This window comes from Capronia epimyces, assembly GCF_000585565.1.
Source record: "Capronia epimyces CBS 606.96 chromosome Unknown aczIQ-supercont1.8, whole genome shotgun sequence".
NCBI classification, from domain to species: Eukaryota; Fungi; Ascomycota; class Eurotiomycetes; order Chaetothyriales; family Herpotrichiellaceae; genus Capronia; species Capronia epimyces.
Genome location: NW_006912911.1, coordinates 928119 through 943965, shown reverse-complemented (window position 1 = coordinate 943965; position 15847 = coordinate 928119). Strand labels below are relative to the sequence as shown.

The 15847-nt window shown below is 53.3% G+C and overlaps 1 protein-coding gene across 1 annotated transcript; it reads left to right on the top strand.

The window, feature by feature from the left end:
* Positions 1 to 7110: 7110 nt before the first annotated feature.
* Positions 7111 to 8706, top strand: A1O3_08745 (uncharacterized protein; the record flags this gene model as incomplete). The annotated part of the gene is made up of 4 exons (XM_007738842.1): positions 7111 to 7142; positions 7208 to 8090; positions 8139 to 8453; positions 8503 to 8706. The coding sequence occupies 4 exons, from the start codon at positions 7111 to 7113 to the stop codon at positions 8704 to 8706; spliced, it is 1434 nt and encodes a 477-aa protein (XP_007737032.1).
* Positions 8707 to 15847: the final 7141 nt, after the last annotated feature.

Sequence of the window (15847 nt, the reverse complement as noted above, 5' to 3'; positions counted from 1 at the left end):
GTCGCCCCGACTTCTGACTATCTACCACCAGCTACTGCGAAGCTCCTCTTTCCATAGAGGCGTACAAAAAGTCCACAAGACAGTTCACCAACTACAACATGGCAAACCACCCGAATACTATGGCGGAACACACATCGATTGTATGTGACACACCCTCCTTCCCATATATGCCTACCGCTACCCATCACGGCCTCTCCAACCCGCAGCACGAAAAGAAGGAATAAACATAGACTCACTCAATTCACCGGTTGAACAGCCGAACACGAAGCGAAACAGGGCCTCAAGCACTTTGTCAAATTGTTTTGGGACGAGTTAAAATCGGGACATAGGTCAGAACCGCCGACTAAAAAGTGATTTTCAGGGTGACTGCACAAACATATTGGGTACAGTGACAATTTTCGTCTCAAGCGAGGCGTTTCGGTGCGTTCGGTGTGGCCGGCATGTTTGATGGTTGCGCACGGAGTTGACGACACAAACACATTTTGTCTTGAGAGCTAAACGCCCCAGGCAGATGCGATGGGGGAATAATACGGCCAAACTATACAATGAGGTTACTTACGTGCACTATCATCACCCTTAACCAAGCAATCCTCTCGATGAAGGTGAAGTGCCCATCTGGAACGTAATGAATCTCGTGATATGTGCCATTTGTGGGCTTGAGAACTCCCTTTACATGTTATGTTCCATCAAATTACGGATAAAGATTGGGTTGGCTTCCTCTACCAACGTAGGAGCTCGACCCTCATTCCATCCGGAGAGCATGATATTGCCAGATCGGCATTCTTTCTATGTCGTATCTTCAACTCATAGATCAAGATTGCTTCAACAAGAGTGATGGCGGACATTGGAATCGTGTGCAGGATTTGGCGTTGCCGCTTGGGATCATTCATTCGGACCCAGGTGCTCATTTTGGGGCTGTCCTTTACGGCCTTTGCAGCAGCCCTTTTCAGCAGACGAACGGCTTGGGTGAAAGACCCCACCACATCTGTTGGAATAGCACGTACTAGGACAACGAACAAATGACTTGCTGGTCAAGAACGCTCAAGTCAGTTGCAGCATTGTACTCGTTGATTGGTCATTGATCGACTCTTCATTTTCCACAAGCAGTTTCATGCAGTGCGACGTGAAGTGGACGAGTACGCAGCGGCAAGTCGGAGATCTTGCGAGTTGCTGCTCGATGCAAACTCTCACAGGGTAAGGTTCGCCGTACGCCACAGCGGCTATCGAGTCTCGATTTAGAGAACCTCCGTTAGCGCGTGGCCGGGATCCTGTGAACGACCGACGCCGTTGTTGAAGCCGAACTGGTGATCGACAGAGAAGGCTGTGGGTTGTTCTGAACGAGCAGGAGCCCAAAAGTAGCCACCCGCTGTCATATGCATGTCAAATGCACATCCGGGGCTGAGGAGTCTCCCTCGCCATGCACAGCGTAACGCATTTGAAAGTGGTTGGAGGACAAGAAAGAGTCTTCAGCCAGCCGAAACGCAGGGGCGGGCAACCGGACAGGCTGGGGATTTTCCATTCCAGGCCGCAGTGTCACTCAAACCAGAGCGCATCGCATCAGCAATGCACGGAGAGCAAAGCAAAGTCGCGCCTGAGCAAAGATGTGCAATTTCAACACTGCGGATGGATAAGCCGGCCATGGACCTCCTGACCACATCTTCTACGCGTGCAAGTGGTGCATCTGTGATATCGTCAACTCCGCAGTCAGCACACTCCGGCCTGGGGCTGACCATGACAATTCTTGGTCAACCTCTGGTTGGTTCACCTTTCACTCACTAGTGCCGCGTAACACTGTGCCAGGCAGTCATGCAAGCAGAGGAGGAAGCAGTAGCCCAATCGACGCGGGCGGCTTGCCATCTAGACTGAGCGCCTCATCATGGCAGCATTCCCTCCTACACATACAGCCAGCCAGCCACGCCTCCCCCCTTTTCCACATACGAGTAGGTGGTCAAATCCCCGAGGGTGAGACGTGGATCAGGACGTGGAAAGGTGCGGTCACAGCAACTTCGGAAACGCCTTGGCCAAGCATCGCGTGAAGGAGATTTGGAGAGCCCTCATTTGTGAATGCCGTGACCAGCATCATAGCCATCCGTGAATTCTTCAGCATACAAGTAGAATGAAAATATCTGGATACAGTCCATGGTAGGAGGATTCTCTGATTCATTCTAAGCCGTTGCCCCAGATCGGTCCAGAGTCCGAAAGGTGACGAGCAGGCCGAGCAGAGATAGAACGTTTGGGCATCATGGGAGTATAGTGTGAGAGCTCCAGGCCCACACAGGAATCGACAAGACTGCCACTATGTCTCCGGATAGTCGTTGACCAACGTCACATCTCGCTGGTCCTGTCCAGCTGATGCTAATGCACGGTTGGATGATCTGGTTGCGCAGAGCCTCAGAACGCTGCCTGATGCATTCGAAATCATGTCCTACACGTCCTCAACTTAGAATTGCTCAATTCACGCGGATGAGGGCAAAGGGTGGTCGCGCAACGCCCAGATTTACTCAACAGTAAGTGGTAGTAGCAGTCAGTCTTGAGAATGCTCCAGCTGCTTGCTTGACCACCAGCAACGCCACCAGTGACGCCACCATGCCCTCCTAATCGCATATTGGATGCTGTGATGGAGGTGCATACATACTCGCATGCACGGACGTTGAGAAATCGTGTCATGGCGGCACGCACGAGACTCGATGCGATGCAACAGACGGAATGCGGTGACTGCAGGGCATCAACAGTCTAAGCCACTGATCACCAGACGGGGAGAACCCTAGAAGCCCAAACAAGGGGGCGAGGAGGATCCTAAGGACGCGGTTCACGCTATCATGGGCTGCGACTGGTGGGCTATGGGGGGCGTCAGGAATTGTCGTGCAACGTCGGCTGCACAGAGCCTTAGCTGTGTCCGGGATAGGACGGAGCCCGCATGCGCAGCAGGCAGGATTTGGCGGTGGCTGGCGCTAAGACATCCAGGAGCCTAAGAGATCCAGTGATCTTTGGATCGGGGGAGGGTCCAGGACCCAGATTGAGTGCCGTAGCGATACTTCAGGAGGGATCAGACCACCTGCCCGCCTGCCCGCCCACATGCGCCCCAGGAGCCCAATCCCAGGGGGCAAATTCGCACCGGAACGAACTGCAGTGGGGCAGTTTCCCAAGCGTTACCGTAAGATCGTAATTCGGACGGGTTGGAATCGGCGCCACGTGTTGGTGGCGTCCACTCCTTGCGCGCGAGAAAGTAGGGCATATGCATCCGTACCCACGTCCGTCGTCCGTCGTCCATGCCCCGATGCCAGTCTGGCATCGCTCTTATACTCCATCTCTCGGGCTCGACGTGTTGAAGCAGCCAGCAGCCAGTAGTCAGCAGCCAGCAGCGGTCGCGTCGAGCAGTCTGCCCTGCGTGCCACACGTGGCGTGGATGGCGACCGAAGAAATCCGAGGCATTGATTGTGATGGTGTTAAGCCAAATTTCCGTGGCTTCTGTTCCCAATAATAAACAATACAATTACACGGTAGATTCTCGAGCCAGCCTTCAGAATCTGAAGCCCACATTTTGCCGTCTCGGTTGGAGAGAGATTACTTGGTCTTCAGAATCAACGAATTGACGGTCGTCTTGATTGCGGAGTCGCTTCGATGGCTCATCGCCGGTCCGGTGGAATCCGTTGACAGATCCGCACACCACAACAGGATCAATCTCTGTAGCAGTAGTAGGGTGTCACTGCGGCCGCGCTGAAGCTAGCCCCGAGTTAAGACTCCTTCCAATCCAGAGTGTGCGTGTGAAACTGCGATACTGACAGTAAGATGCCATTCTCGATACAACAGCCGTGATTTAATGAGTGGTAAACCAATATCACCCTGTCGGGACGGGATATGTATGCTTGGTTTCGGTTGATGAGTTCCTCTTGAGCCGTGTGGAGTGGGTTAAGTGTCACAGCATCTAAAGGGCAGGGCCAGAGCTCCGATGTAGGGATAGAGATGCGAGATACCTGACAGCTGTCAATGTGCTGCTGGGGGAGTTGTACAGCGCCCATGAATGTGCTTTGAGAGGCGAAGAACGACAAGTCGTCCGCAGCCTGTTAAGCGAGATTTCAGACAATGGTTCAGATGGACGAGGTAAGATGCTGGCTTTCGGCAGGTTTGGCCGAAAGGGTCGCATATGGTGCATTGGTTAGAGAGAGGGCGGAGTATTCGATTGCTATAGAAACCCGTTGAACATTATTCAAGGAGTAACGACTAGTCGATTGGAAGTTCAAGCGCTTCATAGTTTCGATATTGTGAACATCAGGGCTGCGGTGACACGCCGTACAGTCGATCTAACAAGAGCCGAAGTGGCAAGCTCGAGTTGGGCGATAGAGTTGCAAGATCCATGTATAGATGCGCTAAGGGTGATCACCATTGACCCACGTTGCCATAAACCAGCTGTCACAAGGGTGTCGGTCAGTGACTATGTGTATATCCGGTGCAGAGTATCACGGTGATAGTGTTCATGTCCACCTCCTGTTCAAGGGCCAGAGCTAGGAGCCATCTTTGAGGTGATTTGTGAGGATTTAGCGAGAAGGTATGGTAGCGGACACAACACCTTCTGAGCAGATTCCCATCCGATGGAAACGGGACAAGTTAGGGAAGGAAGACGGATCTGGTCGATCGGTTGGTCTTCCAGTGAGGACAGATTCGGAAAGCAAGATTGCTAGGTGTGGAGGGATACTGGAGCAAAGTGGCTGCTAGGCCCAGCTGAATGTTCAGCAGGGGAGTGCAAAGAGAGTCTAGCACGTGTCAGGGCCGACGTCGATTCGAAGGTGGCGGCTGAGGCGTCCCTCGCTTAGCCGGGGGTGAAGCAGGGTGGCGGAGGTGTTGTCCCTGGGTTTAGAAGCACGGGACCCGCGCGAGTCGAGTCAAACGACGCGAGGGTCTGAGCGAATGGACTTTCCTCCAGGTATGTAGTAGCGTTGGCAACAAGGTGGAGGCCCCTGCTGGGTGTAGGAGGATGTTCAGCTGAAGCCTGACACGCACCTCGCACACATGCCTGACAACAAAGGGCACGATGAAGCAGAAAGGAGAACACCTACAACAGTCAACAGTTTAACAGTACTGTACCAGTGTACTATAGCAGTTTGGGAAGGTCGAGCATAGTGGTTCACTACTCGAACTTGAATGTCAAGCTCCTAGAGGCATGCTTGGCAGGCACCTTAGTAGGTGGGAGATAGCACCTGCCCATTTTGCAGGGGCATCCACTTGGCAAGACGTGCTTAATAACTGATACCTGTGTGTACCTAACCTACCAGGTAATAATTGAGTACTCTGTAGATACAGTAACTTGAGGATGGCAAATGCCGGAGTTTGACAGTGTGCCAGAGCGCCCTGAGGCGTTGTGCGACGTGCATTACACCTCCGATACGAAGATTTCGGTACCACTGGCCTCTTACAGTACCTACATCGGAAGCGGGCTAGGTCAGAGATGTTAGTGCCCCCGGGGTGCTTACTTTAGGCACAAGACGAACCATCAGGGCTCGCGCCAGTGCCGGTAAACAAACCGGTGCCCTGTACGGAGTACCGACTACGACCAACCTATCTTGGGAGGGTTCTGCTTGCGAGCACAGCACAGCGCCCCTATCCGTAGGTACGTAGTCATCTTTGACTACCTAGATACCCTTATTCCGTAGGGATGCCAGGAGTATGTGCCGATGACAGCAAGTGGCAATTCCTTTCCCAGTGTGCCCGCCCTACACACTGCAGTAGATCGACCCAAGGTACGGAGTATATGCTATGCGACCCCGGTGGCCGTACAGCTTGCGTAACCATCATTGGACTGCCAGCTCGTACGGAGTACAGTGAGTGCGTCTCCAGACTGGCCGTGGCTATGTAAGCATCATTCCCCGAGCCCAGATCCACCGGCAAGTGGCTGTGGCAGACCAGACTCAGACTCAATGGCAGCGGCGGCAGCGGCAGAGTCTAGCAAGTATGTCAGAGTCATGCAATGATCCTGGATCCTGGAAGCATCCCATCCCATCACCCTCACCCTCACCCTCAGCCCATCGGCGACGCACTGCATCACTGCATCGCCCCATCCACATCTGGGCCCCCCCTCCGTCGATGTTCTAGTATCTCGCCCTCCATTGCATGATCACCCGCCAACCAGCTAGCCAGGACCCAGCCCGCAGGCTCCAGCCAACCCTGCCCCTGGGCCCCTGCCTGCTAGGTGCCTGCTGTCCCAAGGGCCCTCAAGAACAAGAAAGCACAGCTCCACCCGCTTGTCCCCTCCGGGCGAGGGACCCAAAGGGATCCAAACGCTATCTGCCTCCAAAGAATGAGAACTCTCACACACCCCCCGGCGAAACCTTTGAACCCACCTGTTGTTGCTTCCCGAGCTTTCCTGGCCCATGGTGTCCTCACCTCTGGCACTGACGCTTTTCCGTGCTAGCTATACCCGCGTCAGACCTTCCTTCCTGCCTTCTCTGACTCGTCCGCCCAGTGCCCACTTCCCACTGCCAGAGCCAGAGTGCCCACTGCCCATGCTAGTGCGATCTCTCGATCTTTTCTCCGCCCATCTCGCTCTCTAAGACTTGCTCATCTTCCCATCTTCACTACCGTCACCATCCTCTCGACCCGAGGCCGTCCAATCCCACCACTCACTTCAAGATCTTTCTCATCCGACCATCTTGATCTCACTTTCTGATCCCATTGATCTTTCTACTTCTCTCTATAACTCCATCTGCACTTCGTCGCTCTCATCCACCACTCTGCCAGTACTTTGTCCAGATATCACGATATCTGGAGCGTCCTGGAACCTGGAGTTCCGAAAACAGTTCCGCACTTCAACTCTCAAACTGCCGCCTCCTCCTATCGCCCCAAACCACTGGAGCCTCCCTTGCGCTGAATTATCCTGGCTTGACAAGCCGGTAGGAGCACAGTGCCCTTTTCGGGGAGCACGCTCTCTGGTCGCCCTGACCATCTCGAATCCTTCGGGACCCTGATCCAAGGGTGTGCGGTTAGGTCTCGCCAGACGCCGGACAGACAAGAGGAACTATACCTTGACAAGGAAGATCTCCGCGGCTGGATCGCCCATATGGTTGACGAGATTGCTATCAAGGCACAAACTAATCACCACGCATATTGATGGCCACCATGGCCACCATTGACGCTGGCACAAGGCCTAGGTTTGTTCCCACCTGCTCTACTCCCTTCCCACCTTTCTGACCAGAGGGACTGACCTGAGTCACAGAGACACCTTACCGCCCATCAGTCGCCTCGACTTGGACAAAATCAGTGTTGAAAAGAATGATCCTTCCAGATTTTCACTCATGAATGGCCTCAGTATTTCTACTGCGCCGCTGGTGAGTCCGACGACGGCCATGTATCCCGGGCCGCCTCCACCTTACTCTTGCTCGGTGCCAATGACAGGATCTACTGCTGGACTCTCTGGATATATTTCTCCTCCTGAATCTACCACCCGACGCTCGACGCGGGACGAGGGTGTCTCCCCGGCCATGCCCAAATCATTACCTTCCATCCACGAGGCTCTTGGAGGCGACAAGCCTATCGCCTTCCCCGGGTCACTGTCGGCCTCGTCACAACTTCAGCCTCTTCAAACCCCCTCTACTAATGTCGGCCAAACCTATCCGGAAGGGCCCAAGGGCCCTTTAAACCCATTTTCCCAACCCCCGGCCGGTCCTCCAGTTCTGAGAGACGTCTTCTCTGCGTCTCAAAGTAATGGCTCTGCATCAGCAGAGCATCATACTGCGACAGATCCACGCCAGTCGGTGTCGCACCATTTCGGCTATCCCGGCTCTCCACGATCCAATCCGGCGTCCAGCTTTCGGTCTTCTTCACTCACCAATACCTCCTTCAATAATCACAACGATCATGCCCCCGCCACCTCTCCTCAAACCTTCGAACCTTCCCGGCAATCACACCCCTACATGCCTTATGGCAACAACCCGCCCACAACCGCACCTCCACAACATGAGCCTTTCCACAAATTCTCTGCAGTACCCAAACCTCCAGACCAGCGAGCAACATATCAGAAGGCTGCAAATGAGGCCCAATACAGCGACACTGTGAAGAGGCACTTGGATGTATACGATGCTGAGTTGGGATTCAACGAAGTCGGTCGTCTCCATGCGGCCAGGATGGCCTCTGCTGACGTTGTACAGATCAGTGAGGCTTGTGCCCGTACCCTCGATTTCTCGCGCACGTGGGCTCTACGCTTCCATCAAGGCACCCGTGTAGGCTACTTTCACGAATCACTCCCGGCACTTCCTGAGGTCGATGACGTTCTCCGGCAGTCGCATCGTATCTTGGAGAACGTGACACATCTACGAGAACTAGTCATTGCCCAGCAAACTGCCCTGTCCGAACAGCGTGCTCGACAAACAACCCGCAATCATCCAGAGGACGAGTATGCTGTGCATTCTGAGGAATACAGGGGGGGAGGTTTCCCTGGCCCGGAGGCTAAGAAACGTCGCGGGGTGAGTCTATATTGATGAGTCCGATGGCGGTCATTAATATTCCTCGCAGAAAGCCGCTCCTCCGGGTCGATGCCATAGCTGTAATCGTGCCGAGACGCCGGAATGGCGACGAGGTCCCGATGGTGCTCGCACCTTGTGCAATGCTTGTGGCCTGCACTATGCGAAGCTGACGCGGAAATTGGGTCACAACAAGGCTTCAGCCATGAGTGGCTCGAATCTTCGGCCGAAAAATTCCGATTCCACTAGGCCATGACGACCTGCTTTTTGCTATGGGAATGGTGGCGAGGCGATACACGCAAGGGAAGTTCGATGAAGATAACGACGAATCTAATTCTTGGCACATACGCTATCTCTTTGAGATGATGATCACGATTACAGGTGAAGACAAGGGGGATCTCATCCGGACGAATTTGTCTCAACAGGAGTTGGTGGCAGAGTGCCAGCTGTTTTTCACGTGCACTATTGAGGGTTCTACGACAGTTCCGCTTCTGCCGAGGTGACTGTACAGAGGCAACCCTTGTTATAAGAGGAATGACCAAAAGCGTTCTTTGGGAATGAAATGGCGTATATTTGAGCAAGCGGGGATGCCTTTTTAGAGGCGCCTTGGGCACAGGTGAGAGATCTCGCCCGGGGCATACGGGCTTGTTTCTGATACCCCAATGGATGCCTTACTAGAGGCATGTGGAGCATTCTGGCTCCCCCAAAACATGTTTTACGATGTTATTATTGTCGCCCTAGGGACCAGGGACGATGGGAAGACTGGGCACGGAACGAGTGGAGGAGGCCTTTGGTTTGGGAAGGATGGGAGACTGGAGTGCTTGTAACTTTGGACCAGGTATTGTTATGCCAGAATACTCGAGACACGACCAGTCATGAAGCAATGAGTTTGTTGGCCCGATCGTCACTAACCTTGACGCGTTGGGCCGGCTTAAGGCTACCTAGTTAGGTCAATGATCGTGTGTTAGGTGCTCAGTAGGCTCCGTCTTGCATGGCAGCAAGCGGTGGACAACAGAAAGCGTAGCATGAGCAACGAGGCATTAATGGTTCCCACAACCCTGGCGCAAGCTCTTGTAATCCTTTCACATCTGTTGTTGTTTCTCCTGCCAACCGAGACACAGGGCAAAGCCCCGATCCTGCTGTATCCCGCATGAATCCGACCTCTGGTCGCTGCTCACGTGTCGAGGATTGAGAGCTGAGGGGCATCAACCGCTACTCTGTACGGAGTCTCCGTATGCTGCCAACGATGGGCCAGACAGCCGCCAAAGCAAAGCGAACGAGTCTCACCTGCTAGATGACGGATCGAGATTGTCGGCACTAACAGTGTGGTGAGCGCGCTCCACCTGCTTGTCGACGACTTTGGATCAAGAATGCACTGGACCCCTAGACGACGGCATGCACCGTGGTGATTGTGTTTCAGGATGGTGAATGGCCAGGCAGGAGGCGGGTCAACACCCAGTGATAGTAGCACTTGTATGTAACCAGCACACTTGTGCGTCAGGCCACTTGTCTAGCCGTCGTTACCAGCGATACACGGGATGTTCACAATGTGGTCCGCACTGGCTTCTTGACATGAGCTCGGCGCTATCACTTCTTTGGCCCCGTGATCTCCATCCACCAAACGGCCGTTGGCCGCAGCGCTCACCTCGGAGACACTGGGTTATGGAGCCCGGAGCACGACAGGATCAGCCGTGATCAACCGTTTGTCTGGCCCATTTCGGCTCGGCGGGCCAAACGTGCTTTGTTTTGCAGCCCTGGTGATCCAGCGGATGGAGTATGTTTGGATTGTTCTTATGGTATCAACCTAAAGTCCTTAGACTCTAACGGATGCTCCCCTGCGAGGACGAGGACGAGGACGGGAGAGAAAGGGAAACGAAGAGGAGGACAAGGAGGCGCCGCTCTGTCCACTGAGCGTGCCGTTATCCCGACCATCGGGGCTATTGGCAGAATGGAGGGTTTCACGGAGGGGAACACAGTTCGTCCACGGTTTTGGTGTTGCAAACATAAGGTATGGACGCATAACTCGTAGTATAAGCAGCTGGAGAAGTCAGCATGCGGCTGGGTGCAGAAGCTTGATACCCGACCTGTCCCCGACTTCTGACTGCTCATCGCGCCCTGCAGCCCTGGTCCAGAAGGCAGCTGGTCGGAGGATCTCCGGAGTAGTCCGCTGTGATCTGCCTCTGATCTGGTCGGAAAGATCCCTTTGGACGGAGTATGTACATGCAGGCTTTGTCCAACCGGGGCATACACATGAGAGCTAAGGTGGCTAGAGGAGGGCCAGGACACAATGCCAGTTTCGAGGGTTCTCCTGAATCTGTGGCTTCGCCCTGAGGGGTGGAACAAAGTAGGACTACCTCCTACTCGTACCTACGCAACCGTGGTTCAAGGCCTCGAAATGCTTTCATTATTATGCCCAATCGTATATGGGGTGAGGGGATGACGCAGGCAGCCACGTAAGAGAGCATCTCAAGTTCTCCCAAACCCGATTTCCCCATCAAGGATCGTTTCGTCTTGCAATATTAATGCCTGTCACTTTCCACTCATGTCAGCAATGCCGTCCCGAATCTCCTTCACATCTTCGTCTCAAGTTGACACAAGGGCGCTACAAAAATCGGCTAGAGAGTAAAAAAATTCGAGCGGCTCCAAGTCCTACGCATTCGTAACCCTACATCACCCCTTCCTTCTACAGCGCGGGCTGGCGATCGTCATCAGCATTGTTGAAAGAGCATCCCGGAACGGCTGGACCGGTTCATGGATGCATCCAGACGCAAGCCCTGACACCCATACGCAGCGGCGGCAAGGCACGGCGCCGAGTCACAACGGTCGATCACCCTAATCCCTGCTTTCAGTAGCCTGCAACATGTCGGGTACCATCTAGCGGCATCCGATGCCCTTTGCAGCGGGGTGCCTGCCACAGGCTTGGACGGTCAGCCAACAAACGGTTCGGCTAAAACTGCAACACTAATGCTCCGACTCGAAACGATGTTCTCGTTCCGTCTGAGATAGCTTGCGACACATCGGCCGAAAGACAAAACTGGGGTGCCTGATATAGGGCCCCTGACCCGAATCAGCAGCAAGCAGAAAGACAGAACATAATATTGTTGTCGAGAATACTACTTGTTGGGATGGGGTTCATGTGGTTCTTTCTTCCAACTAACCCCGACTTTGGGTCGCTAGAGGAAGGTTTGACACCCACCGCGCACGACCCCTAAAACGTCAAAAGTCCAACGATGGGCTGCCCCAGCGCTGGTGCCGTCGCAAATCCCTCTGGCGTTTGCCGACAGCCCAAGCCCCTCCCTCGGTCCCCCCCTCACGATTCCACTCATGCGCATCGATACCATTGAGGTCAGGCGTGATCGAGGATCGCTCTCTTCAACCTGCCTGCTCGCCTCAACTTGTCGTGCATTGACCCTTGGGAGCTCCAACCGAGATGAGGTTCTGTATGTAGTTCAGAGAGGTCTCGAAAGGGAAACTCCTCCTGGTTTTCTTCAGCACAGCGTGTTTGTTTGCCCTCAAATAGGTCACACCATCACTATCCATCACACTGCTGGAATTTGCCGCAAATACGTTTCAACCCCCTGTGTTTGGGTCTCTTTCCGTGGCTAGGACTTTGGCGCTCCTGTCGAAGTCATGCTCAAGAGCAAGTTTTGCCGCACTAACTTAACCAGGCCGCCTGGGGACCACATACGGAGACACGTCTAGCAGATCCTGCTAGAGAGGCTTAGCTCTCCGTTCTTGTGGCCTGACAGGCATTGCAGACACAGCACTGTGACGCGGCCGAGATGGCATGGGGTGCCTCAAACACAGAGCGGCGCCAGACTCTCCTGAGAATTTAGACATTTCGAGACATGGCCGGGTCGGAACGGTGGTATACTACTTCTGAGATGCTTCTAATTACGTTTTAAATTTCTCTGGGCGGTATCGACAGTGAGTAGATACCTCTGCCACTTCCAAGCATTGATTGTCGTCCAGCTCAATATGGTCTATTTAGCATGATATACCAGGGTCGATCGCAATTGGCTTCCATGACGGCTGCGTTTTTCACCTCTTGCCTTCTAGGCCGGCAAACGTCCGTACGAGTCCAGGTATGCAAAGCTCTATAATAGGCTGAACAACAGAAAGGTGCATCATGTTCCCATCTCGTCAATACCGCTAATGAAGCCTGGCATCTGGCATTAGGGGAATTGCCACCGAGTGGGTGAAAAAACCGCATAGCGTGTGACCTTTTCTTCCGTGACATGCCGTTCAGCATCTGCAGCCCTGAGATGCTTGCTCACGGCCTCGAGACCGTGATTACCTCGTGTTTACACACTCTGACGGATGCGATAACACATCCTGAGCTCCCACCCCTTGCCTCAAGGGGAAGCAAGATGGGCCTCACTAGCCCTCAGGCGCCTTCCCCAAGCTGGTTGCATTGGAGAGAATCATCCCTGGAACGAATCTTGCTAACCTGGCAGGCCCATTGGGCGTGCTGGACTCGTTGATCTGCAGTTACACTATGAGACATCGGCGATCCCACTGTGCAAAGGCCTGAACAAGCCGTTGCACTAGGGTGTTAAGGAGTCCACATCGCGTTTTCAACGACTTCTGACCCCAGACAAATGCCCTGTTAGATGCCTGTCTTAAAACTATCTTAGGGGAGGCGTAGTACGATTGTCTATTCTTCAAAGGAGTGGGCTGCCATCCCCTAAACCATTCGCAGACAATCAAGCCCGCATCGGCGCATGCTCCTCCTCGTCCGTGTCGCGATTTGCCACCTGGGCACCCGATCTTTTTGGGGATCGCTGTTGGACCCTCAATTTGTTGTCTCGGTTGATCATCATGTTTGGCTTGGATAATCAACCCAGGAATTTTTCCGTTTGGCAGTTACACAGTCTATCTGGGAATCTTTTGAGGGAAGCCTTGACAGGAAGATGTGGCAGTGATCATACTGAAGCATTCATGAATGCCCATCAACTACTTTGTGCCTCTTCAACATGTTTTGCATATGAGTTGTCATTTACCTGCCCTTCGCTTTTGGCTTGTGTCAAAACCATTACCCCTGCGTAGATATACCAGTTCTGACTCCAATTTACTGCTTGGGAAGAGTCATGGACCTCACGACTTCCGAATCTTCAAATGCCATATGATAGCCCCGATGTTCGGGACATGGTTAGGAAGTACTTTGTATAGAATTATTCTTCCATCTCCCTTCCTTATCTATGGCCAAGTATGGACGAGATATCAACTTGAAGTCTTATTTTCCCCCTGAATGTCTATTAAATCTAGAGTCGATGCGTTGTGGATGTGAGAGATGTCAAACCTAGGCGCATCCCCGGCCTTGTCCTTTAACCAGAGAGGCTGGTTGAGGCTATACTCTATACTAGATAGCATGCGCTCTCCCTGCGACCCGTTGATGGAGAACATGGAACATTTCATCCTTCAAACCATTGACAAGAGAGTATTGGGGCATCAAGATTGAAATTGAAGTGTGGAGAGCAGAAGGGCTGACGATCCCGCCCGAGGACATGTACATCGACCCAACACACGGCAGTACGTACTTTATTGTACCATTGCAGAGTACAACTAATTAATTCGTCTTATATTTAATTGGGTCCGACTAATATACAAATCTGATATCTTACGGGGCTCCTGATCCACCGACTCCTGGTTTCGTATTGCGCGGCGGTGAATGGAATGACCCTGTCTGTGTTGTGATACTGGCGTACAACGTAATTACTATCCCTTAGAAAACTGCAGAAGTTAGAACCATGCCCACTGCGGCCAACCCTGCTGTGCTTCTGTTCCACTGTCGAGAGGCCTTAGAGTTGCAAGGCTGTGATTCAGCCTCGCAAGCTCATACTCGCATTTAATTGGCAGGTCTGGTCGCGGCCCGGAGATGCGCACTCGCAGAGCCTCGTCTGACACCAATGCTAATTACCTTACTACTAGTTGGTATAATAGTACTGTCCCTAGACTACTCGCCAAGAGTCCCATGAGTCAGACTACTACTCCGTAGAGACATCTGCAAAGCTTCAGGCTGTCCTTGCTGATCATGGCATATATTCTGAGATGGCTATACTCTTCTCAGGCTAAAAGAAGGGCGGTCCAAATCCCCGGGCGTGATCACAGCCAGGCATCTATCATGGATGATGTGAGCAGAGAGATTGAATTATGAACACTCAACAATCACGGGCATCAATATCTCAAAGTCACATCTCTTGCCATCAGTAATGACGGTTCAGGAACGTCCACGCCGTCATGGTTACCCAATGTGACGGCATCGCAGTCCCCAGAATACGCCCACCGGCTGGCGGAGCTGAAACTCGCGAGCGACTGTCAATAATGACCCTTTGAGTATTCTCTTCCAGCGAGAGAAGACCCGACGGGCCAGGCCTCCCACGGCCGATCTTCTTTACGCCCAGCCAAAGCACGCATTTTTGACGCAAAATAGCTGAAGGTGGGCTTGTTGTCGGGGCTGGCAGCCTCCGTCAATCTACCCTCCGCCACTGAGCATAGCCAGCTGGAAGGACTGGCGCGGGAGAATCCTGTGTACGCGCAATCTACCCGAGACACCCAGCGGCCACAGCACTGGACTCTTTCCCTGATGACGCAAACGCAAGACCCGGATTGCAGGACCAAAGGTGCGTTCAGGGCGGTGATTTAGCCATAGGTCGCCCAAGGACGAAAAAAATGCCGATTTGGCTCGTGGCCGCAAATGCTAGTGCGAGGGATGTCTATGCGTATTTTGGGTTCCGCGTGTCTGAGACGGTATGGTCGTCGCCGAAAGAGAAGGTGGACAGGGACGGAGCAGTGCTGAGTTAGTGTATGGTGTGCAGTTGGCCACCTGAGTAGATGTATAGGAGAGAGACGGATGTGTCGTTAGACGTGTGTGTAGCTGTAGACTTTGTCAGGTTCATAGTAGGTGCATAGGTTTTAGAACTGGACGAATACTGCGTACAGTATGTGTTGTAAGGTTCTCCGTACACAGGCACCTAACAGGCACTTTAGTAAGGTATAACAAACTATAGGCCTTGGCCTCCTTAGCCTCCTTAGGCTAGCCGAATCGACTTACTGGTACCTAGGCTCCTAAGGCTTTCCAGACGACGACCCCGTACTGTAACCCCGCCGCAAGGAGAATTAGGGCTCTTTAGGCTCCTTAGGCCTTGGTCACTGGTGTTGCCCCAGGGAGCCAAAGCTGAAGATGGCGGGATGGCGGGATGCTGGGATGCTGGGCTGACGGCGAGCGAGGCTCTTAGGGCTAACTGCCTAACTGCCTAACTGCGCCTGCGCCTTGCACACCAAACATCCTCGGCTTCTTTCCCAGCCTAAAGCCCACACCTCATCTACACTAGTATCGGCAGTTCAATGGCTCCCATCATCCTTCCATCACCATGTCGGCCTGGTGAGCAGACGAG